Below are 13781 nucleotides of genomic sequence, written 5' to 3'. Positions count from 1 at the left end.
CGCTGGAGGGTTATTTTTATTTTTTTTTGCCAGTCCTGGCCAATCTCGTTAAGGTGATACGCTTAGCTTGACAAACATGCGCCGGGGACGCTGGGCGGTCGCCACTAGACACACACATACACGAACACATAGCATTCTCTTTGTTTTTTACCCGCTGGTTGGTCACTGCGAGGCACGTGCTCACAAGCGCTCGGCATATTCTTGCAATTTTTAACCGCGGACACGAAAAATAACGATTGGCTGAACAGCTCCGCGGTTAAAATAGATTTACTGGCCAGACCTGTACAAATGGGTAAAATTCTTCAAAATACTCTCCCCCTGCATCAATACACTTGTGGAGATGTGTCTGCCACGCCTGGAAGGCACCCTGAAAGTCCTCGATGGGAATGTCTCTCAAGAACGTCGTAACATGCTTTTGGATGGTTTCCGTGGTCTCCCATTGATTTCCTTTCAGCGCTCTCTTCACTCGGGGAAACAAAAACAAAAATCGCACAGAGCCAAATCGGGACTGTAAGGGGGATGGGGGACCACGGGGGTGTTGCTCCGGGCCAGGAAGTTGGTAACGATGAAGGGCGCGTGGTTGGGGGCATTGTTATGGTGGAGCTTGACCGTGGCTTTGATGTCAGCCCTCACTCGCGTGACCCGGCATTTCAAACTGTTGAGCAACTCCAGGTAAAAACGCTGAGTTGACAGTTTCTACCGGCAGAACAAACTTAAAATGGACGATTCCTCGGGCATCAAAGAAGAGAGTGAGCGTCGTTTTGATTCGAGACTAGCTCATTCGCGCTTTCTTGGGGTGGGCGGATGATTTTGTGCGCCACTTGCTGTGACCTTGAAATGCAGTTGTCCTTGAAGGCCTCTTGAAGCATCTGGAATATTTCGGTTGCATTCTTTCCAAGCTTCAGCAAGTATCGCTGTTCAAGCAAATGCTCCATCGCACCATGTTATCTGCTCACACTGCTCGTAGTAAACTTCGACCGGTTGCGTTGGAAGGGCAGACCCCCCACCACATTTCCCGACTGGTTTTACCACGCTGCCATGCATAGTTGCATCATAATGAAATCATGTGCATTACTTTTATAATGGACCCTGTATTCAAAGGAAAGGGAGGAGGAGCTTTTTCAAAAGGGGAACAGCTTATTTCATGATAAAATTGTTCGAGGCTTGTGCAGGTTTTATTGATGCAGTAAAAGCTCATTAATTCGAACTTGAAGGGGACCATAAAATTGTTCAAATTAAGTGGAGTTCGAATTACCGGCCCAAGGCTATAGAATGAATGGAAATCACTCAACACTGCGCGGGCAGAACCCAAATAGGTAAGCCACCTCTGGACTCGTTATCGCTAATTAGATGATAGTACTGCATGTTTGTGGCAGGTGATTTAATAAATAATGTTTCGTAAACAATAATGGCATGCACCGGAGCACTGGCGCCGGTGGCGCGCTGCCCTCTGTAGAAGCGAAATAAGCTGTTGCAGGAGCCTACCACGCGTGCCACGCTGTGGTTTTTTGTTTCGTTTTGCATCTCTAGCAAATTTGATTGGTTTGGACTCGCAACACATTGTAATCACTCTAGGCCGACTTCTTCATAGTTCAAATTAACCGTTCTGGATACCGGTGCGTTCGAGTTATCGGGAGTTTTCCCCCGTTGAAATAAACACGACTGTGCCGGGACAAGGGCAGGAGTTCGAATTAACCGGAAGTTCAAATTAACCGAGTTCGAATTAACAAGCTTTTGCTGTATAAAGTCTTGTCTGACTTTGCAAGCATTCTTGTTGTTTGTAGGTCTGTGGTGAAGGCAAGGTGCAGAAATTAGTCAGGAATTCGTAAAGCTAGGTGTTGAGCATATAGTAATGCCGTGATTCCTTGTTATATCAAAATTTTTAAATATTTCTTTAATATCGCTTTATTCAGAAGCGTTGCATAGTAGCAACTACATTGCAAGTGTCTTAGGTCTTAAACAGGTTCGCAATGAAGTACAGTGAAATCTTTTTAATTTAGATCTCTAGGGTGTAAACAAAAAAAGTACGAATTATCCGAATGTCGAATTATCGAATGAACAACAAAACGGCTCATTTACAATTGTTTTATGGGTACCATTACTTTGCGACAAAGCTGGTGATACTAGTTTGCTGTTTGGCGGATAGCTGGGCACGAAGACCAAGTTTGCAAATGTGTGACAACTCATGCAGAGCAAAAGTATTGCATAGAGCATCAAAGCAAACACCTTGTGAAAGAAAAACGCAATACGGCTGGTCTGACTGCGCCATCCTCCGAGAAAAGAAAAAGGCCCTGTTTCTCGTTTGTCGGTGTTTGGCGTGGCGCTGCTGACTGTTTACTGGCCGCAATGTACCAACACCCTCTAGAATTTTAAGGCCTGAAGGCTGGCGCCATGACATCGCAATGCAGAGGCAAAGGCAGCGCCCAGTCGCCGTTGGGGAGTGAATTTAGCATGCGCTGTGAATTAATAATCAGGCTACCCCGTAGCTAGAAAGGAAGGTATACAGATGGAAATAGGGAATGACGAGTAAACCTCACACATCCTAACATTTCCCTTCTTTCTAGCCGCACCCTTCCCACAGAAATTTCCAATACATACCAGAAATTTCAGTCTAATTAAAGCCGAACTGCATTTAAATTTTCGGCCTCGGGAAAATGCTATTTTCGTATAGTCTGCTGAAAAAGAAAGCAAGATGCAAAATACAACAGCTGAAATACGCACGAGGATGCCGCAAGCGGTCAGCAAAAATCGGCGATTTTGAAACTGAAATCGAGAAGAGCGCGGCCATTGAAGTGATGTTGCAGCCGTTGAGTGAGCAGCCAGACGGTCAGCAGCTCAGGAGCAAGCCTGCGCGCACGGGGCAGCAAATGGGTGAAGCGTTCGCAGCAGAGCTCGACCGGTTCTCCAGCTGCGTGGCTGGCCAGAGGAAGAAACCCCCGTCTGATGTAGTCACGGTACTAAAACACCGGGACACTTGTTTACGCCTCGCACTAGGATGTAACGCGTACTAAAAAAACACCGGGGCACTTGTTTACACCTCTCGCTAGAGAGCCTTGTGCTTCAAAGACAAGAGACTTTCACAGCAAACCTGTATACCTGTACCTTCCAACGATTTCATCTCTGTTGACAAAAATGCCAAGGCGCCAAAAATACACTGCATGCTTCGCCCCTCCTCAGGTTTCACATTACTGGAGGTGGCCCGGGATTTTTTTTTTTTTTTTGCTAGAAGCAGTCTTCAAATTTGTGTGCAAATGGGTGTTACAAATGTGTTACAAATGGGTGCAAAATCTAAACCGGCTTCAAAACATCCAGCGGCCTTCATCAGAAAAGTGGCCACAGTGGCCTGGAATCGAACCCGTGTCCTTGGGCTCAGCAGCACAACACCTTAGCCACTGAGCCACCGCGGCATGTCTTAAACCAGGGGTTCTCAGGCATGTTGGTCCCAGGGAACCCTGCTAAGCTCCGTTAAGTGCCAAGAAACCCCCCCCCCCCCCCCCTCTCTCGCCATTTTTCATTCCGTTCATGCTACATTCACGTGCAATAAATTCCGAATTTATTGCACGTGAATGTTGACTTTACGCTAGCGCGTACGCTAAAGGCACCTATCTCCGAACAGGAGAAATGTGCATGGGGTAATATAAGGCCGAGATTCAAGTGCAATAGTTTAACCACGTGGCCTGTTTTCGGAGTCTGGCTGGCTACAAGCTGCTGGCGGGATTTATTGCGCAGCTCGCGCCTTTGTGTTATGCACTGAGATGTGCTGACTGACACTTGGGCATGAGTAATGGAGGTTCCTTAGACTTAAGCCCCTCGGGTTCGGAATGAGGGAAAATTTATCAGTGGCTCGCGGAACCCAGAGGAGGGCCCTACGGAACCCCTAAGTTCCGCGGAACCCACTTTGAGAAACCATGTCCTAAACAATTGGTCAACATCATGCGAGTAAATTTTGGCATACCCATTCCTTGATGGCATAATTAAGCCAGCTGTTGCACATATTCATTTTCTAATTATTTTTTCAGATTACAATATTTTTTTCAATTTTCATGAGAAAACTTGCCTGTGCGTTGCAATCAGGGATGCATTAGAGTCGTGAAATTATGCTAAATTTGCACTGAAATAACAAAGGTGATGTAAATTTTTGAAAGGAGGGAGTAGGGACACCAAACCATCCGGATTGCCAAAATAATGGGGCCCGAATTAACGAGGTTTTACTGTGGAGTGCAGTGTAGCAGTTGCGATGATATTGTGATGCAGCGCGGGAACTGATTACAGGAGAGATGCACTCGGCAAACTCGGCTACTTATGTTTCTAGGCCATTATCAACAATGTCTGTTTCAATCAATGTCAGGTTTAATATCTTCGCAGTTTTCTCATGTACTTCCACGACTATTTTTATTGTTTTGTGGCTTTCCCACATTCATCAAGTGCCCGTGCAAACTATTTGATATCCCCTTTTCTATTGGCTTAGTTATAGCAAGGGCTTATTGTACGGCCGACGTTAAATGGCGGCAGCTCCCTTGACAGGCTGCTGAACTGTTAACTTTGCTGCTATGCTTAACTTCGTATGTACGCCTGCTGATTAGAAAAGTGGTTTGTATATTGCCCTTTTTTTTTTCTCTCAGGACTGGTTGTGCAATAGTGTGGCCATATATAGAGCTACGTGTTTCCAACTGAAATGGGCTTGTCCTTGCTTCCTTTCAGGGGCATCAATTTTGTTCTCTCCGCGTTGGTGTTCAACATTGTTCCCACCATCTTTGAGGTTGCCCTCGTCAGCTCTGTGTTAGTAAGTGCTTTGAACATTTACTTTATTGACTCTGTTTTGAGCAGAAGTTACAATTCTTTGGGCCTGTTACGTAAAATGAGACAGTGCACACTTTTATTGCGTGCACGGTGCCTGCAAATTGTGTCCTTATTCAAGCATTCCGAATGAATGGTAGGAGACATGCCTTAACTCTTAATGTAGCTTACTTACCGTACGCTCGAGAACTGCCATTTTGCTGAGCAGTTATATGCAGTGGAACCCCAGTGATATGTCCCCCGGTGTTACAGTGATATGCTTTTTACGATGGATCACTGTTGTCCCGGCAGACTCCTTATAGAAACATGCATTAAAAACCCCAATTATACAACGCTCAAGTTCACGCGGTCCACTTCATATGACAGGCCCTGGTGGGGATGCACCAGCGTTTTCTCCATCTTTTACACCGCTTCGCCGCATCCTCCCGACCTTTCTTTGTTCTTTAGTAAAGTTCTTTATTGGTCCTCGAACAAAAATGGCATAAGCTGCGGAATGGACTCCATACAACAACACGTAATGTTTTTGCCTTTGAACACTTCAACTATCCCATTTCATCAGTAAAGCCCTCTGTAAAGCCCTCACACAGTCTGGTATTCCCTGTGCTGACAAATTTGTCCTGTCGAATCCTGTGTATCCATATTGCTCGCCTTGCCTCTTAGAATAAAAAAAAGTGCCTTTCCAGACTCCCCTCTGTTGCTGCAGCCAAAAGGAGAGCATGCCGGCATTCTGTTATCCTTTACATTGCATTGTAGCACCTAATGTAATGAAAGAAAGCGATGATGGAATCCGATTGCCGCATAATCCCAGCATAATCCCGCATAATCCCAGAAGGACCGAAAGTGGTCGCCACCGACCACACGACCTAAACGGGCCAAGGAACGGTGCGGATTTGCGTGACAGCGAAGAGAAAGAGATGGCAGTACTTTCCAAGTTCCAGTGACTTTAGCACAGATGCCATGGGGGGGGGGGGGGGGAAGGGGGGGAACAGAATAGGCGTTTCTCTGTTTTAAAAACTTCTAGTTTTAGCCGAGGGTTCACACATAATGTGAGAATGCGCTAAATAGAGTAATTTAAATAAGTTCTTAGCTAACCTATTGCGTGATACCGTCTACTAGGCCGGCATTTACCCGTACCCAATCATCAGACACCTTGGTCATAAAAAGCTTTCACGCAGTCCTTTGACAGTCGTATTATTCGGGTTTTGCTGTATTATACAAGACAGAAATGGTGGATAGAAACTGTTTGGTGGATGTAAAAGGAACCCCAGGTGTATTAAAATTTGGGGTTCTTTACTCAAGTGTCCAAGGATTTCCTCCTTATTTTCAACTGAACATTTCAGTATGCCTGCTTTGCCCATCGAGAAGACGGTTAAAGCGCTCTAAATTTTGTATTGCGCAAAGTTAGTTCTTTTTCTGCATATGAACCTAGGGGAGTAATATCTTCAGACATTTTATTTTTAATTTCCTTTTTTGGGAAAATTGACCAAGAAAGTAGGCTGCATCTTCGAGCAAAGAATGGGGTCAAAAGAAGGCTGCTAAACCGAAAATATTTTGGCATATTCTTGGGTTTGAGCAATTAATGAGCCTTATGTACTTGTCGTTTCGTAAGTAAATTTTATTTACATTTGCCTTGTACTTCTGCCCTCTCCTTTGCAGCACCGCACATTGATTATTGGTATTTCATTTTGGCTTCAATCAACCCATTACTGCAGAATATTACGTGTCTGATTAAATGAAAGGCCTGTGTTGCAGTCGACGCAGCGATGGTCTGTTCTCCAAGTCCAGACATGCGGATTGTGGATTATATGCGGCCAATGTTCGCACGGAGGTTAGGTTTAAGTGCCAGGCTCTGTTGAACATGAAGTGCCAGCACTACCTGTGTGCGAGTCTGCCTTTCTTTTCTGAAATCTAACAGTTTACAAGGGGTGGGTCCACCCAAGAAGCAGTTGCCTATGGTAGGGCACATTTCTGAGCCCTCAACATCTCTATTTCTTCGTAAAATTAATAAAACTCGTCATTCACACACTTTATCTCTCACGCCGTTCTTTGCTCAGACTGATTTGTTCGAATTTTCCTTTTTCCCGCAGTCAACGATTGGCATAACACTTCTGTAGAGGACCTGCTATCAGTAGAGCGCCTTGAACCCAATGTTTAAAATGGATACCTGTCGGGTCTTAATCGTCATAGCCGCTTTTCTGTGTATCATTTTGCTGACTGTTTTGTTGCAATTCTGCACTGTTCTGACACATTGTTGTTCCTCTTGTTTTTCCATTGAGTTACTGATACTATCCATGTCTTGGTTGATCTTGTATATTTTGCAGTATGTACACAAGGGGCTTTTTGTGGTTGTTTTCTTTGTGTGATATATGTACCCCTCCTGCTCGGGCTAATGGCCTGCAGTATTCCTGAAATAAATAAACAAACAAACAAACAAACAATAACACTGTCAGCTGGATTGTATTCTTAATAGACCTTTCCAGAAACTGCAGCGCCGCTCCTTCCCCTGGCGGGCCCGCGCAAGGCGTCATGGGAACTGCGTGCGCGCGCGGTGCGAGCGGCGACGGCGGCGACGGGGTGCATGGGCGCCGCGCGCCGCGTGCGCGGAGTGAGCCCGTCAATGAAATGCTGTGCTTTCAAAGTTATGTCACGCATCAATTAAAGCATCTTTAAACCATAGAACCCAAAATAAGAAATAAACTCTCCATCCTTCTGAAACTGCTGGCACCGCGTGAGAACCTTTCGCCGTCTGCTAGCAACGTCGTCTGCTAGCTTGGAGAGTGGAACCAGCTGCTGCCAGTTGAAAAGCGTCTTCGCGCTTCTGGCTGCCCGCGGGAAAAGAGACATTCCTCAACACGAGGAGATAGAGAACAAATGTGACACTTGAGCTACCCGAGAAAAATACAAATAACCAGCTCTTGCTTCCGGCAGCCCGCGGGGAGCCGAGTGGGAAAACGAAGAAGCCCATATCATGTGCACACGCTACTCGTGATGCATTTCCGCGTGTGCAAAGCTACACTCGTTTACAACCTGCCTTAGCGTTTGTAGTTTACGCGATACTGACGATATGGCGCCAAGGAAGCTGCAGGAGGCGGACAAACGTCCTGTGTGCTCGGTTGGGACAACAATACGTTACGAGACCGGCACGTTTCATTGCACAAGTTTCCGAAGGACAAGACAATTAAAAAGGATTAATGGGTTCGCCGGATAAATCGCCAGGGTCGTGATGACCGATTCGCTTTGTGGGAGCCGTCCGAGCATCACAGGATATGTGGAGCCCATTTCAACGCGAGCGGACGCAAATGTTACATGGACCGTATGCGACCACTTTTACACACCAGGTCTTAGCCAAGAGGTGTCCTCCGGTAGACAGGCAAGCCCAGCATTATAACGTAAATTATGTTTTTTATACGTTTTTTTTTTGTTTCCTATGCTGCCGCGAAGTGAACGAAACACCGCCTTCCTAAGCGCCCGTCCCGCTTCCAGGCATCCAAGACAAACTAGTGATATGCAGCACTGTCGAGATACTCCTGTCAGCTCAGAGTAATCAACGCCCGTTTTGAAATGAATTTTAGCACAAAGGGCGTAACAGGGCGATAAAGCAATGCTTTCGCTCCAGCAGACAACGATGCGGTTTATCGAGCGACAGCGACTGCCTGCAGCCTGTCTCCTGCGGCATTGTGAGTTCAGCATTTCGACTATTTCTTTTCGGTCGTTCATTGTGGAATTATTATTTCTCACTTTTAAGGTATGGTGTACTTCCTGAGTGAAAACAAAGGAGACAGCTCGTCATAGCTGACCCAGGATTTTTGATCGAAGATGAGCTCCGTGAACTTGGCGTTAAATTGAACAGACGTACCCCCCATGTTAAATGGTCGGCGTCAACTGACAGTAGCGGAGCAAACACGCACACGGCAGATCGCCACGCTGAGGAGACACGTTGAGCGAGTTATTCGAGAAGTGAATAACTTGAGAATACTACATGTGGTATGTTTTCCCAAATGCGATGGCTGACAAGCCAAACCAGATATGGAAAACTTGTTGCTACCTGAGCAACTTAACACATGAACCACTTCTCAATCGATAAGTAAGCGAAATGTCAACTCGTGTTTTGTATTAGCGCCCTCTGAATAGTTTTACCTTTTAGTCGGTATTGGTTAGTTTTGCTAACCGAATAAAAGTGTACTTGTCTTTTATTGCAATGATACCAAACTAGCTGCCTCGTCTTTTTTCGACTGAAATAAACATTTCTATTTTCATATTTACACACAGCCGAAAACAGCAAAAGAGCTCAGGATTGCTCAATGAGACTTGCCACCTCTTAGGCAACAGTACTTGAAGCGAATACAGACATAGTGTAGCATGAATCGATGGGACACACACTGCAACTCCCCAAAATGCAGCAGTTTGTTGAAGAAATGCGGGCTGTGGTAAGAATGCGTAAGTTTGAAAAAGAAGCCAGTTATCAAAACAGCTGTCCAGGATAGCAGATGTTCTGCATGCATCACACAATGTTAAACGCCGAAGCTGCACCGTCAACAAATGCTGCCTCCACAGGCGCTGCCGCGCACGGCACGGTTTGGCACGGTAGAGCTACATGAAGAGCGGCCCGGGCGGCGGCGGCTGCTGCGGCGCTCACAGTTCCCAGGCTGCTTTGCGGCCGCCGTTTGGGGGCGCGCGCAACTTTCCGGAAAGGTCTATTAAATGTAGTGTAGAACACGCACCGTATTAGGAATAAGCGAGGTGACCAAATGGTGGTTTAACCAGTCTGAGGTGTCTTTTTGCTAGTTCCTCTTTGATGTACGCGCTCCAAGTCGCAGCGGTGCAGGGCGAGGAAAACACTCCTCCTCCTCTCACTGTTTTTCCCACTCCGCCTCTTCCCGGCGCGACTTCAGGCGCGCATGCGCGACAGCGGGATAATGGTCGCCGCAGCTGCCGGAGCAACAGCGGCGACGGTGCACGAGAGAAGTCGCGGGGCTCGCGTGCGAGTTGTAGCATAGTAGAAGTATTGCGTCTGCGCTCCGAAGACCACAGAAGAGCGGTTATATGCCCCGTGCACAGGAAGGAAGCGCAGCAAGAAGTGATTTCGCTTCGTGTTAGCAAAAGGTGAGACACTCGTTCGTGAAGCGTGAATTTAATCTGAACGATAGCGCTGGTGTCGTGAGCTGTACAACTTATACGTGTACCGTGTTCGATGTCAACTTATGCTATGCCGTGTCGAACATCAGTGCTTATCACGGCACGTTGCGTTTGTGCTCGGTCGTATTTTCGTAACGTGAATAAAGTGTTGAAGTGTGATTTCGGCTGCCGTCTTACTGTCCCAGCTGCGTACGTACGCCTGCATGGAAGCGCGCCGGTCTCGTCGGCGAGGCCTAGCGGGCAGCGCGAAGGGCGCGGGGCTAGCGGGGCCAGCAGCAGAGCGGCGGGAAGAAGCGAGGGGAGGAAAGCATCAGCACCCCCCCCCCCCCCCCATTTCGCGCCTCCTCGCAGTGTTGCTATGACAATTTGTACACCTCCAAGCTCAAGATGGCGGCGACGTTGCTATGGCAATTACAACTCACTTTTGCCCGCCCAGGCTCGCCAGGGGAGGATTAGGCGCTACGACCACAATTACCCGGGACGCTGGGTTGAAGGCTAAGATGCCGCGGACTGGTTTAACTAAAGAGACGAATACGAAGTAGGCACAAAGAACACATACAGGCGCCATGTTGGTGTTTCATGTTGGATTGAGGAGTCAATGTTATGGTTTTCCGTGTGATGGCCATACTTTTCATAACAAGCAATGTAGGCACTGTCGGCAGTCTTGATATCATTCAACTGTTGACGGGCCTGCTATCGTTCGAACTTGAAGCCAAAGTGCCACCACTGCGCTAGGGTTGAGCACACTTGATTTAATGATTTTCCCAAAACAGTTTTTCTGACAAAACGGGGATCTGGCACTCGTCTTTTTAGGTTTAATGTCAGTGAAAGCAAATGCATCTGCATGGTACTTGAAATACCGTTGTAGCAAACAATTTATATCCCAGCGTTATAGAGGGCTGAAGGTAGGAATACTTGGTTTTATTTCGTTCTGAATTGGCGAATTCAGAGTGATTTTATGCAGAAGAAGGATACGGGTACCTTACAGTATTGCCGGGAAAGGGGGGGAGGGGGTAATGTGTGGTGTTGAGTGGGTAGCATTTGTTTTGAGGGCACTTAGAACTCTATTCCCCGCACACTTCAATCTTCCCCTGTTGTAATGGTGCATTAACTTTTCACTGGACCTTTTTCAGTACTACAAGTGTGGAGGGAAGTTCGCTGCCGTGACGTTGGGGTGCATTGGTACTTACAGCGTGTTTACATTCGCCATCACACATTGGAGGTAAGTGGCTCCCGGATTGGGTGATTTCCCTCTACTTTGGTAGCTCTCCTTGTCTTATGGAAATGGGGGAAGAAAATAAAGGAAATTTTTCATACGTGCAGGATATTGGTGTACTGAATTTGCACGATTCTAACGCGCACCTTTTTTTTTTTTTTTTTTTTTTTTTTTTTTTTTTTTTGCTAAGAGTATCCTTCAAATTGGTGTGCACTTTACAATCGGGCTCAAAGCTGAAATCGGCTTCAAAGCGGCCAGCAGCATTTTCATGTACACGAACGCCTCCAAAAATACAATGCAATCCAATCAAAACAATTTTTTTTTTTCCAAATTTTTAAAGTAGCCTTTCCTGCGCGTTACAATTGGGGGTGCGTTAGAATTGTGCAAATACAGCAAGTAAAAAAACAAAGGCAGTAGACTAAAATTGCCCCATCGCCCTCTATTACAGCGCTCCCCATATCCAAAGGTGTAAATTCAGGGGCAGTCCATCTGTGCGTTGGTGTTGTTATGCCCCCCATTACCGCCGTCCTGCAATGGTTCCACATTTTTTGCGTGCAATTATAAAACTGGCACTACCAGTATTTTACACCTGTTCTCTTCATCGAATTGTCCTTGATTTATTTATGGATTTCCCCAGCGGTTTTAACTGGTGAACATCCAAATTGGAAGCACGGCTTGATGCAGTGGCATTGAATGGTTGCTCTGCTCTTATGAACGTGATGTTGACCCCGCACGGCACCTTAATGATTAACGTCTTGCTGCCTATTGAGGCAGCAAGTAGGAGATTAACAGCTTCCGTATGTACTTCGGGGTTCAATCAAATGGTGCTGAAGTCAGGTCACGGATTTCGGAAATGTTAAGGCTGGCTCAGTACTTTTTAGTATATTACAGTAAAGCCTCGCTACAAGAGACACTGTTAACTGAGACACTTTGTGATAAGAGACATTTGAATGAGAATGGTTTGGTTGACTTTCCTATGTTCACCATGTTAGCAACATCGCATACGAGAGACCTTGGTTACAAGACGTGTTTCCCAGGCTCCTTAAGTGTCTTTTGTAACGCGGTTTTACTGTACCTCATATATGCAGTTAAACCTCAGTATAGCTAACTTCACCGCAATGAAAATCTTGATGTAGCAAAATAACACAATTTTCGTAACTCACGCCGTTTGAACTATATGTATAACAAAACATTATAACAAAACATTTTTGTATGTGTTATTTGAGTGTAACAAAGTTTATGAGAGTGAAACTAAAATAAATAATGCAAAGGGGCAATTTTCCTGTTGATATTTCAGTGCTTGAGAGAAAATATATTGCTAGCATGAGCAACACGGTCCTCCCCGCATAGCCTGGCTGAGCTTTCCTCAAGGAACACGGGCATTGGAATTCACCAATGAGGCATGCAGTCAGTCGCTGACGATACCTGAATGCTTGCTTTGGCATGGCAGCTGACTGCATTATTGCTTTCTTTTTCTTCTGTGTGTGTCTAAGTTGTTTATCTATGCTTGTTGTCTCTCTTTTACATTGCCGCATTGCTTTATTGCATTGCAAAGTATCAAAGTGCAGCAGAAGATGAGGGACAGAAACAAACACAGAAGACGACACACAGAGCGCTCTGTGCGTCGTCTGCTGTGTTTCTGTCCCTTGTCTTCTGCTGCACTTCGATACTTCGCTATGTACCAACTCGCCTAAACCAATACTCTGCTGAACTTTATTGCATTGCCTTCTTAGTTTCTCCCTAATCTTTTTATAGCTCGTGATAGGGCTGCATCTTCAACCAGGGTATGGCGTAGGCCTGGTACCACACTGGTTGCTTGCCTGTTCATGGTTGCACATTTGAGGTGTTGCAGTGCCTAAATGTTTTTTACCCGCCACGGCTGGCCAGTGGCTAAGGTGCTGTGCTGCTGAAGCCAAAGACTCGAGTTTGATTCCGGCCACGGTGGCCGTCTTTGTGGTGAGGCGAAAATGCTCGTTTATTGAGATTTAGGAGCACGTTAAAGGTCCTCGGGTGGTCAAAATTAATCCGGAGTAGGCTTGTGCGAATAGTAATATTTTAGTTCGAAGCGAATTCAAAGCGAATAGTCCTTGAGGTCGAATACTTTCGAAGCGAATTCGAATAGCTGTCAGGTGTCACTGAGCTTCCTGTCACTGAGGCACTGAGCTTCCGGCCCTGGCGGGACCTTCATAAAAAAGTTCTATACAGTGGAATCTTGATGATACGTTTCTGGGTGATAAGAATTCCGGGATAATACGAATTTCTGATAAGTTCCAGCGAAATTGAATTGTTTGCAATGGGAAAAATTTCGGCTTTTACAAACAGACCTGCGCGGCCCGGCGGATGATATGACTGAGCCGGCAAGGCGCCGGACCGCCGAGCTAAGGCTACGACAACGTTCTGAACGTGGCTTAGCTTGTCTTCGCTCCACATGCAGTCAAGATGTAGGCGATGTCAATGGCACTGCGGCTTGCCTAGCGAAACCGAAACTTGAACAGTTTTAATATTCGTTCACCCCAAATACTTCGAAATATCGGAAATTTTAAATTCGAGTCGAAGCGAATTCGAATACTGTAATATTCGTTCGAATATTCGAAGCCCCCGAATATTCGCACAAGCCTAAGCCGGAGCCCTC

At 46.2% G+C, this 13781-nt stretch overlaps 1 protein-coding gene across 2 annotated transcripts in view; it reads left to right on the top strand.

Annotated features, from left to right (window-relative positions):
- Positions 1-13781, top strand: part of LOC144152712 (iron-sulfur clusters transporter ABCB7, mitochondrial-like) — a 65920-nt gene that overhangs the window by 19240 nt on the left and 32899 nt on the right. For both annotated transcript variants that reach the window (XM_077684117.1, XM_077684118.1), the window contains 2 exons: positions 4702-4783; positions 11067-11155. In XM_077684117.1, the coding sequence (XP_077540243.1) occupies positions 4702-4783; positions 11067-11155 (171 nt within the window). The remainder of the gene's footprint in view (positions 1-4701; positions 4784-11066; positions 11156-13781) is intronic.

This window comes from Haemaphysalis longicornis, unplaced genomic scaffold (assembly GCF_048455015.1).
Source record: "Haemaphysalis longicornis isolate Haplotype H1 unplaced genomic scaffold, Haemaphysalis longicornis Haplotype H1 scaffold_9, whole genome shotgun sequence".
NCBI lineage: Eukaryota > Metazoa > Arthropoda > Arachnida > Ixodida > Ixodidae > Haemaphysalis > Haemaphysalis longicornis.
Note: the sequence above shows the minus strand (reverse complement) of the source record. Positions and strands in the feature narration are given on the sequence as shown.